At 32.8% G+C, this 18,543-nt stretch overlaps 3 protein-coding genes across 5 annotated transcripts; 1 reads left to right on the forward strand and 2 right to left on the reverse strand.

Moving 5' to 3' along the window:
- Positions 1 to 184: 184 nt before the first annotated feature.
- On the reverse strand, positions 185 to 1,579 carry LOC135129386 (pancreatic lipase-related protein 2-like). Its single transcript, XM_064056537.1, has 3 exons — positions 1,374 to 1,579; positions 616 to 1,323; positions 185 to 560 (listed from the first exon to the last, which is right to left on the reverse strand). The coding sequence occupies exons 1-3, from the start codon at positions 1,423 to 1,425 to the stop codon at positions 289 to 291; spliced, it is 1,032 nt and encodes a 343-aa protein (XP_063912607.1). The 5' UTR covers positions 1,426 to 1,579; the 3' UTR covers positions 185 to 288.
- Positions 1,580 to 7,711: 6,132 nt separating this feature from the next.
- On the forward strand, positions 7,712 to 8,388 carry LOC135129492 (bolA-like protein DDB_G0274169). The gene is made up of 3 exons (XM_064056650.1): positions 7,712 to 7,835; positions 7,882 to 8,096; positions 8,144 to 8,388. The coding sequence occupies exons 1-3, from the start codon at positions 7,793 to 7,795 to the stop codon at positions 8,288 to 8,290; spliced, it is 405 nt and encodes a 134-aa protein (XP_063912720.1). The 5' UTR covers positions 7,712 to 7,792; the 3' UTR covers positions 8,291 to 8,388.
- LOC135129488 (set1/Ash2 histone methyltransferase complex subunit ASH2) lies at positions 8,303 to 18,168 on the reverse strand. 3 transcript variants are annotated; one of them, XM_064056644.1, is made up of 8 exons: positions 18,005 to 18,168; positions 17,810 to 17,950; positions 17,583 to 17,761; positions 17,186 to 17,530; positions 16,574 to 16,948; positions 8,849 to 9,129; positions 8,542 to 8,796; positions 8,303 to 8,495 (listed from the first exon to the last, which is right to left on the reverse strand). In XM_064056644.1, exons 1-8 carry the CDS (start codon positions 18,025 to 18,027, stop codon positions 8,391 to 8,393), a joined length of 1,704 nt encoding a protein of 567 aa, XP_063912714.1. In that variant the 5' UTR covers positions 18,028 to 18,168; the 3' UTR covers positions 8,303 to 8,390. The 3 variants fall into 3 exon arrangements, with proteins under 3 accessions (XP_063912714.1, XP_063912713.1, XP_063912715.1); XM_064056643.1 differs by having other exon boundaries at positions 17,810 to 17,959; positions 18,005 to 18,165; XM_064056645.1 differs by lacking the exons at positions 17,186 to 17,530; positions 17,583 to 17,761; positions 17,810 to 17,950; positions 18,005 to 18,168 and adding an exon at positions 17,007 to 17,134 and having other exon boundaries at positions 16,574 to 16,954.
- Positions 18,169 to 18,543: the final 375 nt, after the last annotated feature.

Below are 18,543 nucleotides of genomic sequence, written 5' to 3' on the forward strand. Positions count from 1 at the left end.
TGTTTTATATATATTTCGATTTATGAATTTTTCGAGTTTTCAGTTCTTGTATATTTTAATTTTTCTTTTTTCCGAATTTTTAATTTTTCGATTTTTCAATTTTTTGAAAACTCGATTTATCGAGTGCAAGTCAGTGTCGACAAAAATGAAAAACAACATAAAAACGTTTATTACTATACAGGGGGTCCAAAAAATTTCGTTATAATGCCACGCTCATGGACAGTGATAACATTAACTACATAGATAACACAATAATAATAACTTATATATTTCAGGTACTTATTTAAATTAATGGCACAAGTACCACAAGACCAAAGCAGATGCACAAGCTATGAAGAAATTTCCTTGTGAATGTAAACCCGGAGCTGAATCCTTGGCCACCAAATAACTCCCTGAAGCATTTCTGGAAACGTGCTCGCCCATAAACTCAGAATGAGCCTTATCGCACATTCTTTGAACAGCGTCCGACATATCAAAATAGCAAGAAACTCCCTGGTACCTCTCCTTATCCTCAATAGTATTAATGTACAAGTCGTCTGCCAGCAGTTCTCCACAGGAATCTACAACACAAACTGTTTACCCAAAAAAAAAATTGGTACCATCGGGCGTACCCACCTTGTAAAGTACTATTGTCGCTCTCGTTTCCCTTTTTATAACAAATCGGTCGACCATTCCCATCCACAATATAAAAATCCGCAGTACCAATCTTCACAGCCCCCACATCCACCGTCGTATGTATAACATCAACAAACTCCGCATCGTCTTCGTTTAGAATCTCCAAATCTTTAGGTTCCGTGGGATCTAAACCCGTAATTCGCCCAACTTTCTCCCCTTTATTGATTACAGCTTTACCAGCGGCGCCCGCAACTTGGGCCCCCACGGACGACCCAATCAGATGCACGTCCGACAAGAACTCGACATTCGTTTGTGAGAACTGTACGATGAAAGTACCGATTTCGTTTCCTACAGAATCCACAGCAGAAACCACGTAGTCTTCGTCATGGGTGGACACCACAGACCAGTCGGTCGCGATTACGTTGTAGTTGCCATTGGTATGGTATACATAGGCCATTTTGTCGATCCATACATGGTCGCGGTAGCTACCAAGACCATGGATTATGAACTTCGTGGGCTGTGACGTGTTGACAAGACCCAGGTTGGTTGAGTTTAGCTCAATGGTGTCATTCGAGGGGGTGAGAAGGTAGAATTTCACGGAAGTAGCGACTCTAGATTGGGACGTAAAAGTACCGTTTTCGTCGGAACCATCTGAAGAGTCGTCGCAGATTTCGTACGACTCGTAGCCTTCCAGCTCGTCACAAGTACCTTGAATTTCAGGAAATAGTGACAAAAATCGTAGAGGGTGAGGTACTTACAGTACTGGGATAGACCCAAAAGCAGGAAGAAGTATATTGTTTTTGGTAACATGGTGCGTATTTTCGTGGTTCGTGCTTCGCAGTGACTCACTTTTAATATAATTTTTTAGTTTGCGACTGCTTTACATTTGGTTAAGTGTTACTCAAGTAATTAAAATATTTTAACGTTGGTAATGTACAGAGGCCTTGCTGTTATCGTCGGTGTTGTATCCAAATAGCCATTATTACTGTGGAAAATGATAAGCGAGACATATATTTTTAAATAATGACTTGGCCACATTGAAAACTGGTAAACATTCGCGATAAACAAAACTAAAACAGAGTTTTTAAAGATAAATAGTTGTGTTTTTTGTTCCTCATTGCTTTATTCTAGTGCAAAATATTTAAATGAGCACTCTAATTAAAGTGGAACAAGTTTTTTTTATTATTTCCTTTTCGCTGATCTAAATATGCACAATGTTTCTAATCTGCAACACTCGCCTTCGGCTCATGCAAAAACTAAAATCCGAAAAAAATTGGTCGAAATGATTTTAGTAAATGACTGAACAATATTAAGAATAATCATTGGAATGAAGAGGGGGTGGGTGGGCGGGGCTATTGCTTCCTTATAAAAGATTCTGTTGGAAAAAAGTTAGCCCCGCCCACTTACCCGTTCTCCCATTTTTTGTTCAAAAATAAGAAATAAATGTTATAGCGAAAAGTAGTATAAAAAAATTACGATTGACGCTTTTTTAACAGCCTATGTTTTATTAGTTCCCATTCTCACTACAAAAGAACATATAATTTACCCCGCCCTCCCACCCCGCCTCCATTTCAGTGATTCGTTTTGTCTAGTCCGAATTAAAGGTAACATATATTCTAAGAAAATTACTACTACTGCCTACCCACCGTTTACTTTCTTAGAGAAAAATGCAGACAAAAGTATAGAAAGACAAGCCAACTGACAGACAAGGTCATCGAAAGAAAGAAATAAGAAAACTGACAGAAGACAGAAAGACAAAAGACAACAGATAGTAGAAAAGGCCAAATTACAAAAAAAATACAGAAGCATACAAAGAAGGCCAAGATGGAAGAAAATTGGACAACGGACAATATAAGGGACAGAAATACGCTATGAGAACATATAAAGAAATAGCAATAGGCAGAGAATGCTCAATAAACAACAGAAGTACAAAAACACACAAGCGAAGGTGATAGAAGGAAAATAGATAAAATAAACAAAGCCGGCAGGAGGACAAAAAAGATAGGTCACAAGGACAGAAGAGACACAAAAAGACAGGTCGAAGGATAGAACTCCAAAAATGGGAAAAACAGAAAAAAAGGACAAACAGGCAAAAACGACAAAAAACAAACTGCAGGGGAGACAGAAGTATAAATAGACAAAATAGACAAAGGCGACAAGACAAAAAGACGGCAAAAAGAAAGAAAGAAAGAAGGCAAATAGACAACATGGGGAAAAGAACATAGCAAAATACAGAGAGATGGAAAAATTGAAGACTCACATCAGGACATAAAAACAAACAGATCGAGAGCATAGACGAGAATACAAACAAGAGGATAAGAGAACAAAGCAGAAGGACAGAAAAAAAGAAAGCGCAAACAGTCAAAATGGCAGATAGAATGGTTAAAAAGAAAATGAAAAGACGAAGCGGGAGAAATGATGATGGAAAAGGAGAAAAAAATACGGGAGGTCATAAACAAAGGCGGAAAAAGAACAAAAAAGTAGAAAGCTACATAAAACGATAAAAATAAACAATAGAAAACTTGACATGATAACAAAAAAAAAGAAAGAGAGAAAACAGAATGAAAGACCGGTAGAAGAATAGAAAAAGAGAAAGGTATATACACCGAAGTATAGAGAAAATCAACAAGAAAAGAGAAAAGTCAAAAATCAAATAAGCATCGAAACAAAGAAGAGATAAATAAACCGAAAGAAAGACAGATAGACGCAGGGAAAGAATTGAAAGTAGAGAATGAAGGTCAGATATACAAAATGAAATACAGAAAAAAGGAGTGAAAGATAGAAACAAGAGAATGACAAAAACAAAAAATTGATCGAAAGCTATTTCGACAAAACTTCCCTCGCACCCTGTACAGTAAAATATGTCCAGCATTTTTTGGTTGAGTTTTAACAGAATTTTGTGATGACGTCATCAATATTTTTTCAAGGACACGTATATCAACTTGGATTGGTGCAGTGTAATGCTAAAAATAACAGTATTGTATTCCCAAAATTTCCTGGGAAAATGGAGTGAGCCGTTCCTGAGTTAATCAATAAAATAAATTGACACATTCATTAATTTTTTTTGAGCCACCTGTATAAATAAATTTAAAAAATATGAATACAATGATAAATCACAAGTAAAAACTCATACAATTCGGCACATTTCGGGTAGATTTAGGAATTTAACTCCTTATTATGGAAATTTGCAATTTAACACTTTTAGATTTCACAAGTTTTTACAAGGTTAATAGGGCCAAAATCAGTTTTGCCTTAACAAATACTAGCCCCGCCCACCCGCCCCCTGTTTTCTCAGAGGATATGTCATTTGTCAAAATCAGTTTTTTCTTACAAAGTACTAGCCCCGCCCACCCGCCCTCTCTTTTCTTACAGGATATGTCATTTGCCAAAATCAGTTTTATCTTAGCAGCTATTAGCTAGGATAAGACTGATTTTAACAAATGACATATCTTCTAAGAAAAGAGAGGGTGGGTGGGCGGGGCTAGTATCTGCTAAGATAAGACTGATTTTGGCAGATCACATACCCTCTAAGAAAAGAGAGGGTGGGTGGGTGGGTGGGGCAAATAACTGCTAAGATAAGACTGATTTTGGCTAATGAGATATCTTCGAAGAAAAGAGGATGGGTGGGCGGGGCTAGTAGCTGCTAAAATCAGTTTGTGATGTTTATTGTCCTAAAAAAATAAAAAATAGAAATACTGAAAAACTGAAAAATCAAAAAATCGAAAAATCTGAAATTTAAAACATCGAACAATTAAAATGTCGCAAAATTGAAAAATCGAGAAATCCAAATATCAAAAAATAAAAATTCGAAAATCTAAAATTTAAAAATAGCAGAACTAAAAATCGACAAATCGAGAAATCGAAACCCTAGAATTTAAAAAATTGAAAAATTGGATAACTGACAAATTGAAACATGGAAAAGTTGGAAAATCGAAAAATTTTAAAAAAGAGAAATTAGAAAATCGAAAATTTAAAAATTCGGAAAACTGAAAATATGAAATAAAGTACTGAAAACTTGAGAAATCGAAACACTTAGAATTTGAGAAGTTGAAAAATCGAAGTATAAAACAATCGAAAAACTGAAAAATCTAAGGTTTAAAAAATGAAAAACTGAAAATCCAAATCTTAAAAAATCGAGAAATCGAAAAATCCAGAAGTCGAAAAATTGTAAGGTCGAAGAATGAAAATACGTATGGAAAAATTTCAAAACTGAAAGAAATATCCAAAAATTGAGAAATCAAAAAATTGGAGAACTGAGGAATCGAAAAACTAAAAAGCAAAGTCGAAAAAGGACAGATAGACGCAGGGAAAGAATTGAAAATAGAGAATGAAGGTCAGATATACAAAATGAAATACAGAAAAAAGGAGTGAAAGACAGAAACAAGAGAATGACAAAAACAAAAAATTAATGGAAAGCTATTTCTACAGAACTTCCCTCGCACCTAAAGGACAGTGAAATCCAGCATTTTTTAGTTGAGTTTTAACAGAATTTTGTGATGACGTCATCAATATTTTTTCAAGGACACGTATGTCAACTTGGATTGGTGCAGTGTAATACTAAAAATAACAGTATTGTATTCCCAAAAATTTCTGGGAAAATGGAGTACGCCGTTCCTGATTTAATCAATAAAATAAATTGACACATTCATTAATTTTTTTTGAGCCACCTGTATAAGTAAATCTAAAAAATATGAATGCAATGATAAATCACAAGTAAAGACTCGTCATATTTTGCACATTTCGGGTAGATTTAGGAATGTAACTCGTTACTATGGAAATTTGCAAATTAACACCTTCAAAAGTTCACAAGTTTTTACAAGATTAATAGGAGCAAAATCAGTTTTACCTTAACAAATACTAGCCCCGCCCACCCGGCCCCTGTTTTCTCAGAAGATATGTCATTTGTCAAAATCAGTTTTTTCTTACCAAGTACTAGCCCCGCCCACCCGCCCTCTCTTTTCTTAGAGGATCTGTCATTTGCCAAAATCAGTTTTATCTTAGCAGCTATTAGCTAGGATAAGACTGATTTTGGCAAATGACATATCTTCTAAGAAAAGAGAGGGTGGGTGGGCGGGGCTAGTATCTACTAAGATAAGACTGATTTTGGCTAATGAGATATTTTCGAAGAAAAGAGGATGGGTGGGCGGGGCTAGTAGCTGCTAAAATCAGTTTGTGATGTTTATTGTCCTAAAAAAATAAAAAATAGAAATACTGAAAAACTGAAAAATCAATAAATCGAAAAATCTAAAATTTAAAACATTGAACAATTAAAATGTCACAAAATTGAAAAATCGAGAAATCCAAATATCAAAAAACAAAAATTCGAAAATCTAAAATTTAAAAATAGCAGAACTGAAAAATCGACAAATCGAGAAATCGAAACCCTAGAATTTAAAAAATTGAAAAATTAGGTAACTGAAAAATTGAAACATCGAAAAGTTGGAAAATCGAAAAATTTTAAAAAAGAGAAATTAGAAAATCGTAAATTTAAAAATTCGGAAAACTGAAAATATGAAATAAAGTACTGAAAACTTGAGAAATCGAAACACTTAGAATTTGAGAAGTTGAAAAATTGAAAAATCGAAGTATAAAACAATCGAAAAACGGAAAAATCTAAGGTTTAAAAAATGAAAAACTGAAAATCCAAAACATAAAAAATCGAGAAATCGAAAAATCCAGAAGTCGAAAAATTGTAAGGTCGAAGAATGAAAATACGTATGGAAAAATTCCAAAACTGAAAGAAATATCCAAAAATTGAGAAATCAAAAAATTGGAGAACTGAGGAATCGAAAAACTAAAAAGCAAAGTCGAAAAAGGACAGATAGACGCAGGGAAAGAATTGAAAATAGACAATGAAGGTCAGATATACAAAATAAAATACAGAAAAAAGGAGTGAAAGATAGAAACAAGAGAATGACAAAAACAAAAAATTGATGGAAATCCAGCATTTTTTAGTTGAGTTTTAACAGAATTTTGTGATGACGTCATCAATATTTTTTCAAGGACACGTATATCAACTTGGATTGGTGCAGGGTAATACTAAAAACAACAGTATTGTATTCCCAAAAATTTCTGGGAAAATGGAGTGAGCCGTTCCTGATTTAATCAATAAAATAAATTGACACATTCATTTTTTTTTGAGCCACCTGTATAAGTAAACCTAAAAAATATGAATGCAGTGATAAATCACAAGTAAAGACTCATCATATTTTGCATATTTCCGGTAGATTTAGGAATTTAACTCGTTACTATGGAAATTTGAAATTTAACACCTTTAAATTTCACAAGTATTTACAACATTAATAATAGGGGCAAATCAGTTTTGCCTTAACAAATGCTAGCCCCGCCCACCCGCCCCCTATTTTCTCAGAGAATATGTGATTTGTCAAAATCAGTCTTTACAATTTTGAAGTGACGTTATCACATTATTGGTGGGGATGATTAGGCAAATTTTGGTGATGATATAAATACAAATAATACTTTCGGAAACTATCTGTCTAATAAAAATCCGGGATGGCAGATAGACAGACGGAAACGGGGGACCTATTTATTCGTGCTGTAGGGGCTGAAAACGTACCAAAAATTTACTACGTACTCAAGACAGTTGAAGGACCTCGTTATTATCAGTTAATTCAACACAACGGTCACGACGTCACCCGGAAACCCCATCGCTTTATCTTCTTATACTCAATTTTTTGGGATAACAATGTGAAAAACAAATCTACAAGAAATCTCAGTAATATTTTTTTTCGTATTTGGTATGTATTTAAATTTTTGAATGACTTATTTTAAGAAGAAGAATATTTTTATGAAAATATCTGAGAATATACTAACAATTATTAACTGAAAAGCCACAATAAAAGGCGTTGAAAATGTTAAAAACCATCCACATAAATTGTTGTGATCTTTTTTTTGTATCTCTATAGACTATTGACGAGAAGGGAAACTAAGAATATCTCAAAAATCGTAAATAACTTTTTAAAAATGTATACAAACATTAATACAAAGTAAAGTAGCCACTTATTAGCAACACTCGGTATTGTTTAAATTTTACGCGAATTGCAAAAGCGCTATCTACCTATCACGTTTGCTCATTGAGTATAACTGTCAAAGCAGGTTATGTTTACAGGAAAAAAAATATTTTGGCATAAATAGAAACCCAATTTAGGTCTACTTAATGCAAAATATATTGCGATCAGTAATTAACATTCCAGCGTCAGGTAATCACAGCTTAAAACCGACCAAACTTAAATCGGTAATTTTTAGGTTATGTTGGTGTATTTCCGCTACACAAATCCATGATGTCGCAGTTCGTAGCGCCCGTCGAAGCCTCAATCCGCCAAAAACTAACCTCCCAACTACAAACCACCCACTTGGAAATAATCAACGAATCATACATGCACAATGTGCCCAAAAATTCAGAAACCCATTTCAAAGTAGTCGTCGTTTCAAATAAATTTGCAGATCTCCCTTTAATCAAAGTAAGTAAAACTCGCCTAGTGTTTAAAAATTAACGTTTGCGACGCAGAGACACAGGTTAGTCAATGACATTTTGAAACAAGAGCTCAACAGCGGCGTCCACGCGCTTTCCATCATTGCTAAAACTCCAGATCAGTGGAACAGTAGTGAACAAACAGAACCTAGTCCTAACTGCAGGGGCGGATTCGGTAAATAACAACACATCACGTCTGTATCAATTTTTTTAAGATTACAGTAGTACACTTAATAATAAAAATACAAAACGTAATAAAACCAACAAAAAATGTTCATTACTGTCACAATACAAAGCTATCTAAACGTAATTTTCCTTCATTTTCTGTCAAATAGAGAACGTCTGCTAGAGTTTGCTCACAAATGGCTTCTTCCGCTTTTTGATGCATCTGAAATCAATTGTTACTATGTTGGTGTGTGGTTGTGGTGACTTACCCCTTTGTAGGCGTACCCTGCCGCAGGGGGGTACTTAAAATTGGGCCCAAAATTCACGGAAACTGTGGCGCTTTTGTGGATGGACACCGTGGGATAGTACGTCCCTTGGTAAACGTTCTCAAACGCGACCCCCTGGCATTCCCCGTTTTTAAAAAACAGGACTTTACTCCTTGGAAGCTCTTTCAGTGATTTCAAACGTTCTGGGACGTTGTCTTTGTCCTCGTAGTAAAGGTGGCTTTTGAATTTTACTAAGGGCTGCAATCATTTATTATTATTATTATTATTTTAGTGATAATAACAGCCTTACTCTGTCTTTATAAGTGTTAGGAACTAACTTAGTTGTACTATTTTGGGGTAGACTTATCATAAAACCTAAAGTATCTCCTTCTCCATAACCTGAACCGTAGTGTTTACCAGCGGATTCGTGGAACCGCGTACCTTTGCGAGATCTCCACGAATAACCGAATTTATCGTAACCTAAGGGGGCTTGCAAGTTGGCGTAGTCTTGGCCCCAACCCATTCTGGTGGCGGCACCTTCAGGCATTTCTTCGATCGTGGCCTCCCAGTACCAGGTTCCCTTTGTTACGCCTGAGAGCAAAATGTGGTATAAAAAAATTTGTTTGATCCACAGACCAGAGCGCGCTCAGGCCAATGTCGACTCTAAGCGTTCAGACGCGATTTGGTTGGTTTGGACTATAGTTTCTGCGGGAAATAGTTGTTTGGTCGGTTTTTATAACGACTAAACAACTAAGTCGAAAAATCGAAAAATAGAGAAATCGACAAACAAAAAGTTAAAACTTGAAAAATTGGAAAAGCGGAAAAATCAAAAAACGAAAAAATGGAAAACTGGAAAATCTGAGAAACCGAAATAGGCCAAAATAAAAAATTGAAAAACTGATAAATCGAAAACCTGAACAATCAAATCTCGATAAATCGGGAATGAAAAATTAACAAATCGAAAAACTGAAAAACAGAACATCTAAAACCAGGCAGTCGAAAAATCGAAAGATTAAGAAATATTGAAAAATTAAAATATCGAAAGATTGAAAAATATAAATTTAAAAATCCAAAAATTGAAAAATCGAAAAAGTAAAAAGGTACACACATCGAAAAATCCAGAAGTCAACAATAGAAAAGCCGAAGAATTGAAATGTTGAAAAATCATAAAACTGAAAAATCAAAAAATCGAAAGTGAAGTCGAAAATAGAAATCTTAAAAAATCGAAAAATTGAAAAGTCAGAAACCTGAAAAATCAAAAAATTAAAGAACTGAAGAACTGAACTGAATCCAGTCTTTAGATTTTTCAATTTTTTTATATTTTACAATTTCAATTAATGTATTTGTCGCTTTTCCATTTTTCTGTTCGATTCGATTTCTCGACTTTACGATTTTCGATTTTTGAGTTTCTCGATCTTTCGCGTTTTTTATTCTTCTTTTGAATTTTTCGCTTTCTCGATTTTTGAAATATTTCAATTTTCTATACAATTTCTTGATTTTTCAAATTTTCAATTTTTCGCCTTTCGATTTTGCAGTTTCTCGGTTTTTCTTTCAATTTTTGTATTTTTCCGCTTTTTGATTTTTCGTTTTCTCAAAATTTTGTGTTTTCCATTTTTGGATTTTTCAATATTTGGATATTCCAATGTCGCGATAAGAAAAATCGAAAAATCGAATTTGAAAAATGATTTTTCAATTTTTAGATAATTCAATTTCCCGATTTTTCTATTTTTCGACTTTTCAAGTTTGGATCTTTTAATTTTTCAGTATTTCGATTTTTCGAATTTTTCAGTTCCTTGATTTTTTCGGTTTATCAATTTCTCGCTCTTTCGAAGTTTCGATTTGAAGTTTTGATTTGTCGATTTCACGTTTTTCCTTATATTTCGACTCTTCAACTTTTCGAAATTTCGATTTTTTACATCTTCGATTTTTTACCTCTCCGATTTTTCAACTTTTTGAGTTTTCGACTTTTCGATTTAGATTATTCGATATTTCATTTTATATCATCTCGATTTTTGATTTTTCTATTTTGCAACTCATCGATTATCCGACTTTTTGATCTTATTTTTTCGAATTTTCGATGTTTCGACTCAAATTTTCGATCTTTCAATTTTTGTATCCTTGTATTTTTCAAGACTTCGACGTCTCGTTTTTCGATTATCTCATTTTTCGTATTTTCAATTTTTTAACTTCAAGAGTTGGGTTTTCGGATTTTCATATTTTGTGAATTTTTAGACTTTTGGAATTATGGAAATTTTAAATTTTGGAATCTTGGAATCCTGGAAGCTGGCAATCTGGGAATTTTGTAATTTAGGAATCTCGGAATCTCGAAATTTCGCAATCTCGTAATTTTGGAATTTTGGAGTTTTGGAATTTTAAAATCTTTGAAATTTTGAAAATATAGATTGCTGTATTTCTGAATTTTTGGGTTTCTGGGTTCTTGGATTTTTGGGTTTCTGGATGTTTTTATTTCTGGATATTTTGTTTTTTTTTTAATTTTCGGATTTTAGATTCTATGAACTTTTGAATTTTTTTGAAGTTCCGATGTCGACGTTTTTTGATTTTTCGACTTTGTAACTTCTGGTTTGCTGGATTTTCTAATTTTTTGGTAGCAGATTTGAAAAGTATTATATTTATATTTCAATTTTGTCATTTCGATTTTTGATTTTTTCTATTTTTCAATTCATCGATTTTCCTACTTTTTACAATTTTTCGCATTTTCAATTTTTGGCTTTTTGTGTTTTTTTAAATTTGGACGTCTGGTTATTCGATTTTTCCATTTTTTTATTTTCAAATTCTCAATTTCCCGATTTTTCGAATTTTCAATTTTTTAGCTTCCGTACTTGAGTTTTTGGATTTTTGAATATTTGGATTTTTGGATTCTTGAATTTTTGGTATTTGGATTTCTGAATTTTTGGGTTTATGGATCTTTGGATTTTCTGATTTTCGAATTTTCGGATTTTCGTATTTTGTGAATTTTGAGAATATCGGAATTTTGAAATCTTGGAATCTTGAAATCTTGCAATCTGGCAGTCTTGGAATTCGGGAATTTTGGTGTTTTGGAGTTCGAAACACTCGAAGGTCAAAAAATGGGAAAATCAAAACGTCGATTAATTAAAAAATCGACAAACTGAGAGTTTATGAAAGTCAAATTTGAAAAATTAAAAAATCGAAAATTTGACAAAATGACAATTGAAAAACAGAAAATCTAAAACCGGGAAGTCGAAAAATCGAAAGATTAAGAAATCGAAACATTTGAAAAATTCGAAAACTTGAAAAATTCAAATATCGAAGAACTGAACTGATAAATCGACAAATCGAAAAATCTAAAATTTAAAAAATTAAAAAATCTAAAATTTAAAAATCGAAAAATTGAAAGATCGAAAAAGTAAAATAATCAACACATCGAAAAATCCAGGAGTTAAAAATCGAAAAGTCGAAGAATCGAAATATTGAAAAATCCCAAAACTGAGATATCCAAAAACTAAAAAATGGAAAACCTGAAAAATCCGAAAACTGAAATATCCAAAAACTGAGAACCTAAAAGGTCGAAAAATTAAGCAATCGAAAAATCCAAAAAGTGAAGACGGAAAATCGAAACCTTAAAAAAACAAAAAAATGAAAAATTGAAAAATTAAAGAATTAAAGAACAGGAATATCAAAACCCTCGAAAGTCAAGAAATGAGAAAATCAAAACACCGATTAAGTGAGATATCGAAAAATTGACAGTTTAAATGTCAAATTTGAAAAACTGGAAAATCTAAAAACCGAGAAATCGAAAAATCAAAAGATCAAGAAATCGTGGAGTCGAAAAGTTGAACAATTAAGAAACCGAAATAGGCCAAAATCGAAAAGTTAAAAATTGAACAATTTATAAATTGAGAAATTGTCAATCAAAATATGGAAAAATCCAAATCTCGATAAATCGAGAAATCAAAAATATTAAAAATTCGAAAAATTGAAAAATTGAGAGATTGAAAGATCAAGAGAACGAGAAATCGAAAATTGATGAAGTCGAAAAATCGAAAAATAGAGAAATCAACAAACAAAAAGTTAAAAGTTGAAAAATTGGAAAAGCGGAAAAATCAGAAAACGAAAAACTGGAAAACTAGAAAAATTGAGAAACCGAAATAGGCTAAAATAAAAAATTGAAAAACTGATAAATCGAAAACCCGAAGAATCAAATCTCGATAAACCGAGAATGAAAAATTAACAAATCGAAAAATTGAAAAACAGAACTTCTAAAACCACGAAGTCGAAAAATCGAAAGATTAAGAAATATTGAAAAATTAAAATTTCAAAAAATTGAAAAATCTAAAATTTAAAAATCCAAAAATTGAAAAATCGACAAAGTAAAAAGGTAGACACATCGAAAAATCCAGAAGTCAAAAATAGAAAATCCGAAGAATTGAAATATTTAAAAATCTGGGAATTTTGGAATTTAGGAATTTTAAAATCTTGTGAAATTTTGAAATTATAGATTGCTGTATCCCAAATTTTTGGGTTTCTGGGTTCTTGGATTTTTGGGTTTCTGGATGTTTTTATTTCTGGATATTTTGTTTTTTTTTAATTTTCGGATTTTACATTCTGTGAACTTTTGAATTTTTTTGAAGTTTCGATGTCGACGTTTTTTGATTTTTCGACTTTGTAACTTCTGGTTTGCTGGATTTTCTAATTTTTTGGTAGCAGATTTGAAAAATATTATATTTATATTTCAATTTTGTCATTTTGATTTTTGATTTTTTCTATTTTTCAATTCATCGATTTTCCTACTTTTTAATATATTTTTTTCGAATTTTCAATTTTTCGCATTTTCAATTTTTGGCTTTTTGTGTTTTTTAAAATTTGGACGTCTGGTTATTCGATTTTTCCATTTTTTTTATTTTCAATTTCTCAATTTCACGATTTTTCGAATTTTCAATTTTTTAACTTCCGTACTTGGGTTTTTGGATTTTTGAATTTTTGGATTTCTGGATATTTTTGGATTTTTGGATTCTTGAATTTTTGGTATTTGATTTCTGAATTTTTGGATCTTTCGATTTTCGAATTTTCGGATTTTCGTATTTTGTGAATTTTTAGAATATCGGAATCTTGAAATTTTGGAAATTTGAAATTTTGGAATCTTGCAATCTGGCAATGTTGGAATTTTGGAATTTCGGAATCTCTGAAACTCGTAATCCCGTAATTTTGGAATTTTGGTGTTTTGGAGTTCGAAACACTCGAAGGGCAAGAAATGGGAAAATCAAAACGTCGATTAATTGAAAAATCGAAAAATTGAGAGTTTATGAAAGTCAAATTTGAAAAATTAAAAAATCAAAAATTTGACAAAATGACAATTGGAAAACAGAAAATCTAAAACCAGTAAGTCGAAAAATCGAAAGACTAAGAAATCGAAACATTTGAAAAATTCGAAAACTTGAAAAATTCAAATATCAAAAAACTGAACTGAAAAAGCGAGAAATCGAAAAATCTAAAATTTTAAAAATTAAATATCTAAAATTTAAAAATCGAAAAATTGAAAAATCGAAAAAGTAAAATAATCAACACATCGAAAAATCCAGGAGTCAAAAATCGAAAAGTCGAAAAATCGAAATATTGAAAAATCCCAAAACTGAAAAATGAAAGAAAAACTGAAAAATGGAAAACCTGAAAAATCCGAAAACTCTAATATCCAAAAAATGAGAACCTACAAAGTCGAAAAATTGAGCAATCGAAAAATCCAAAAAGTGAAGTTGAAAAATCGAAACCTTAAAAAAACTAAAAAATGAAAAATCGAAAAATTAAAGAATTGAAGCACAGGAATATCGAAACCCTCGAAAGTCAAGAAATAGGAAAATCAAAACATCGATTAATTGAAAAATCGAAAAATTGACAGTTTAAATGTCAAATTTGAAAAATTGAAAAGTCGAAAATTTGAAAAAACCACAATTGAAAAACAGAAAATCTAAAACCGGGAAGTCGAAACATAGATTGACTAAGAAATCAAAACATTTGAAAAATTCGAAAACATTGAATAACGGAAATATCGAAGAACTGAAATGAAAAATCGAAAAATCTAAAATTTTAAATATTGAAAAATTAAAATACCAAAAAATTGAGAAATCTAAAATTTAAAAATTGAAAAAGTAAAAAGTCGACACATCGAAAAGTCCAGAAGTCAAAAATGGAAAAGTCGAAGAACAGAAATATTGAAAAATCCCAAAACTGAAATATCGAAAAACTAAAAATGAAAGAAAAACTGAAAAATCCCAAAACTGAAATATCCAAAAACTGAAATGTAAAAATTTCAAAATTGAAAAACCCGAAAAATCAAAATTTCGAAAAATTGAAAATTTAGAACATCGATAAACCGAAACATCAAAAAAGAGAAAAATCTAAAATTTAGAAAATTGAAAAAGTAAAAAATTGAAGAATCGAAATATTGAAAAATTGAAAAAATAGACAACTAAAAATCGAAAAATTGCAAAAACTATAAAACAGAAATCGAGAAATCGAAATACCTAAAAGTCGAAAAACAGAGAAATTGAAAAATAGAAAAATCAAAGAATTGAAAAAGAGGGAAATGGAAGTTGAAAAATCGTCAAATCGAAAATTTACAGAATTTAAAAATTGAAAAACTGAAAAATCGAGAAATCAAAAAGTGGAAAAATAGAAAAACCAATTAATCGAGAAATTTTAAAATTAAAACTTTAGAAACGCCAAAAATAGAAAAATTGAAAAATTCGCATATTAAAAAATCGAAAATTTAAAAAACAGAAAAATCGGAAAATTGAAGAATTGAAAAACTGAAAAATCGAGAAATCAAGAAGTCAAAAAATCGAAAAATAAATTAATTGAGAAATCTAAAAATTAAAACTTTAAGAACCCGAAAAATTGAAAAATTGAAAAACTGAAAAATCTGAGGAATCTAAAAATCTAAAATTTAAAAAGTAAAAAATCGAAAAGTTGAAAAATTGAAGATTCGAAAAATCGGAAAACTGAAATATCGGAAAATTAGAAAACCTAGAAATCGAAAACCGAAAATTTGAAAAATGAACAAATAGAAACCTGAAAATCGAAAAATTGCAAAACCTGAAAAACAGAAATCGAGAAATCGAAAAACCGAGAAATTGAAACATCGATTGATCGAGAAATCGAAATATAGAAGTGCCAAAAATTCAAAAATAGAAAAATTGAAGAATTGAAAAAGGGAGGGAATTGAAAAATTGAAAAATCGACGAATCGAAAAATGGAGTCATCGGAAAATCAAAAAATTTAAAAATCGAAAAATTGAAGAAACGACAATTGAAAAACAGAAAATCTAAAACCGGGAAGTCGAAAAATCGTAACATTTGCAAAATTGAAATATGGAAGAGCTTAAATGAAAAGTCGAGAAATCGAAAAACCTAAAACTTTAAATATTGAGAAATTAAAATACCAAAAAATTGAGAAATCTAAAATTTAAAAATTGAAAAAGTAAAAAGTCGACACATCGAAAAATCCAGAAGTCAAAAATGGAAAAGTCCAAGAACAGAAATATTGAAAAATCCCAAAACTGAAACATCCAAAAATTGATAATCTAAAGAATCGAAAAATACCAAAACTGAAATGTCCAAAAACTGAGCAATTAAAAAATTGAAAAACTGAGAAATCGAAAAATCAAAAAAGTGAAGTTGACAAATCGAAACCTAAAAAAATAGAAAAATTGAAAAAGCAAAAAACCTGAAAAATCGAAATATTTAAAAATCGTAAAATTGAAGAGAAAAACTAAAAACCGAGAAATTGAAAAATTGTAAAATCCGAAAATTGAATAATAAATAGGAGTAAACTGAAAAGTCCCCAAACTAAACTTTCGAAAAACTGAGAATTCGAAAGTTGAAACAGCAAGAAATTATGGTCGAAACCGTTTTTTCTATTGTAGTTAATTTTATTCCTAGTTAGAAACAAACACTGTTGCCAACGTAAGTCGTGGAGTCCTCAACCGTGGCGCCATCTAGACAACCCCACCGCGCGCTTAATTTAAATTTTCCCCAAATAATTTTCTAAAAACTGCCATTACCATGGGTCGCCCTGACCGTCGAATACCCCTTCTCCCCCGTCGCGGCCAGCCGATCCTCCGAGATCTTCAACTGGGGGGCCCTGTCGTGCAGCGCCAGGAGCACCGTACTGGGTATGAGCGTCCGGTACAGCCACCCAGGGATGGGCTTGCCCGCCCAGTCGGAACTCTCGTCGAATTCCTGTCTATACGGGGCGTGTGGATCGGGTTCTGCCAGCAAATATCTATACCCATCTTTGTTAAAAGGATGATCCAGGGGGTACCCGTGCGCTGGTAGTTTGGGCGCGCCCAAATCCACCCCACGGCCCTTCTTCCCGACGCCGCCCACATCTCCCGGGAATTTCCTCTTGGCGTTCCTCGATTTCACCCCACCAGCAACTGGAACTGCCATCACAAACCGTCAAATCATTATCTAATCTTATCAGAAGAAACTTACAAGGTCGCAGCCCTATCACTTTAATCCTCGCCATTTATCAAGTCGGGAATAAAAACAAATCATTAATAACAAATACCTGGGAGGGGTTGGGGGCTGGAGGAGGTGGTTAGAGCGTCAAGAGAGGTACTGGGATTACTTAAACAAAACGAGTTTGAGGTTAGGTTTCACAGCCTCCTTACCATGTTGGATACCCATATCAGTGACTTTGAGAGTGCCTCCTTTGATCATGGCCTCATAGTTGGGTCTGATGTGAGTCAAATCCGTATTGACCAACCCGTACATTTGCCCATTGATGGGGTTCTCCTCGAACACGAACAATACGTGGATGTCTTTAATCAAAGCTTTGTGAACCGTGGCGTGCCACGACTGAGTCACCCGCCGCGACGTTGTAGTCAAAGCCTCCCAATGGTACTCAATGTACGGAATAATCTCCTTCTCCTTACTAAATATTAACCTATTAGAACCCTCCTTACAACTACTCTGTTGCAAATTGGCAATCGCCGTGACACACATCTGAGCAATTTCTACAAAAAAACTCAATCAATCACTCAAAGAAAACAACCTCATCCACCTTACGAGCCTGACTCTTCTTAAAACTCTCCAAGCCCGTGGGCGAGCAGTTCTTGCACAGGAACACATAATTCGCCAGAAATGGCACCAATTTACCCAATTGGTACCCAATACAGGACTCGTGGAACCATCGAGAGCAATTTGCACACAGCAACTCAACGATATTTAAATTGCGATCTTTCCCGCTGAAACAATTATGTTGTTAAATCAAGCAGGCAGTGTCGACGACCTACCAATAGCAGCTTCCAGGCTGCTCGCTTGTCTTTGCATTTTTTTCGCCAACTTCCGGTTTCGAAATCGAGGTGGCTGTAGAAGAGGAGTCTTGTAGCGTAATGGCAGTTGGTGTGTTGGTTTCCGCTGGGACGTTTTCCGGTCTGCTGGAACTGAAATGGGTGAGTGTTTGGGTTTATGAAGCGGCGTTTGTTTACTTTGAGTCGATGTCTTCGGTCATTTTTGGCGAAAAAAGGGGATTTTTAGGTTAGGTTGGGGAAGCGTTTGGGTGACGGGGGATTGTTTGGGTTGGGTTGGCAGCACTTCACGTAAGTAAGGTGTATAGTTGGTTGCAGAAGTTTGACTATGTTTAAAGTTTTATTTTTTTTTACCAACTTGAAGTAATTTTTTATTATTATTATTATTATTGTTATTAAATACATGCATTAGACGCATTCATCACAAGGTTACAGGTTAAATTAAGAACGAAAAAGTACAAAAGGTATGTTTTAATAATATAAACACCGAAGCGAAGCAGCGGAAATGTACCTAAAAAAACTATTATGACTATACTTATTAACGAATTAACGTAAATTTGTACCTTGGAATCTGTTGTGTTGACTACAGTAAAAAATCAGGTATCACCAAGTAGTGTTTCTCGTGGTCTTCGATAACAACCATAAAAGAATCCAACGCCTATAGCTACAGTCAGCATTGTTAGAAAAATTAAATAATCGTACCAAGTCATTCCAAGTAT

The sequence above is a fragment of the Zophobas morio genome, unplaced genomic scaffold (assembly GCF_036711695.1).
Source record: "Zophobas morio isolate AGI-343-1 ecotype UQ-CSIRO unplaced genomic scaffold, CSIRO_AGI_Zmor_V1 ptg000016l, whole genome shotgun sequence".
Classification (NCBI taxonomy): Eukaryota; Metazoa; Arthropoda; class Insecta; order Coleoptera; family Tenebrionidae; genus Zophobas; species Zophobas morio.

Bases quoted from the DNA above. Each gene is read 5' to 3' on its own strand.
- LOC135129386 (XM_064056537.1), bottom strand. From the start codon at position 1,425: ATGTTACCAAAAACAATATACTTCTTCCTGCTTTTGGGTCTATCCCAG. The intron at 1,324-1,373 runs GTAAGTACCTCA...CTGAAATTCAAG, and splicing joins TTTGGGTCTATCCCAGTACT to GTACTTGTGACGAGCTGGAA. The intron at 561-615 runs GTGGGTACGCCC...TTTGTGTTGTAG, and splicing joins CGACAATAGTACTTTACAAG to ATTCCTGTGGAGAACTGCTG.
- LOC135129488 (XM_064056643.1), bottom strand. From the start codon at position 18,027: ATGACCGAAGACATCGACTCAAA. The intron at 17,531-17,582 runs GTAAGGTGGATG...GTTTTTTTGTAG, and splicing joins TTTTAAGAAGAGTCAGGCTC to AAATTGCTCAGATGTGTGTC. The intron at 16,949-17,185 runs GTAAGGAGGCTG...TGGCAGTTCCAG, and splicing joins TGATATGGGTATCCAACATG to TTGCTGGTGGGGTGAAATCG.
- LOC135129492 (XM_064056650.1), top strand. From the start codon at position 7,793: ATGCAAAATATATTGCGATCAGTAATTAACATTCCAGCGTCAG. The intron at 7,836-7,881 runs GTAATCACAGCT...GGTAATTTTTAG, and splicing joins AATTAACATTCCAGCGTCAG to GTTATGTTGGTGTATTTCCG. The intron at 8,097-8,143 runs GTAAGTAAAACT...TTTGCGACGCAG, and splicing joins CAGATCTCCCTTTAATCAAA to AGACACAGGTTAGTCAATGA.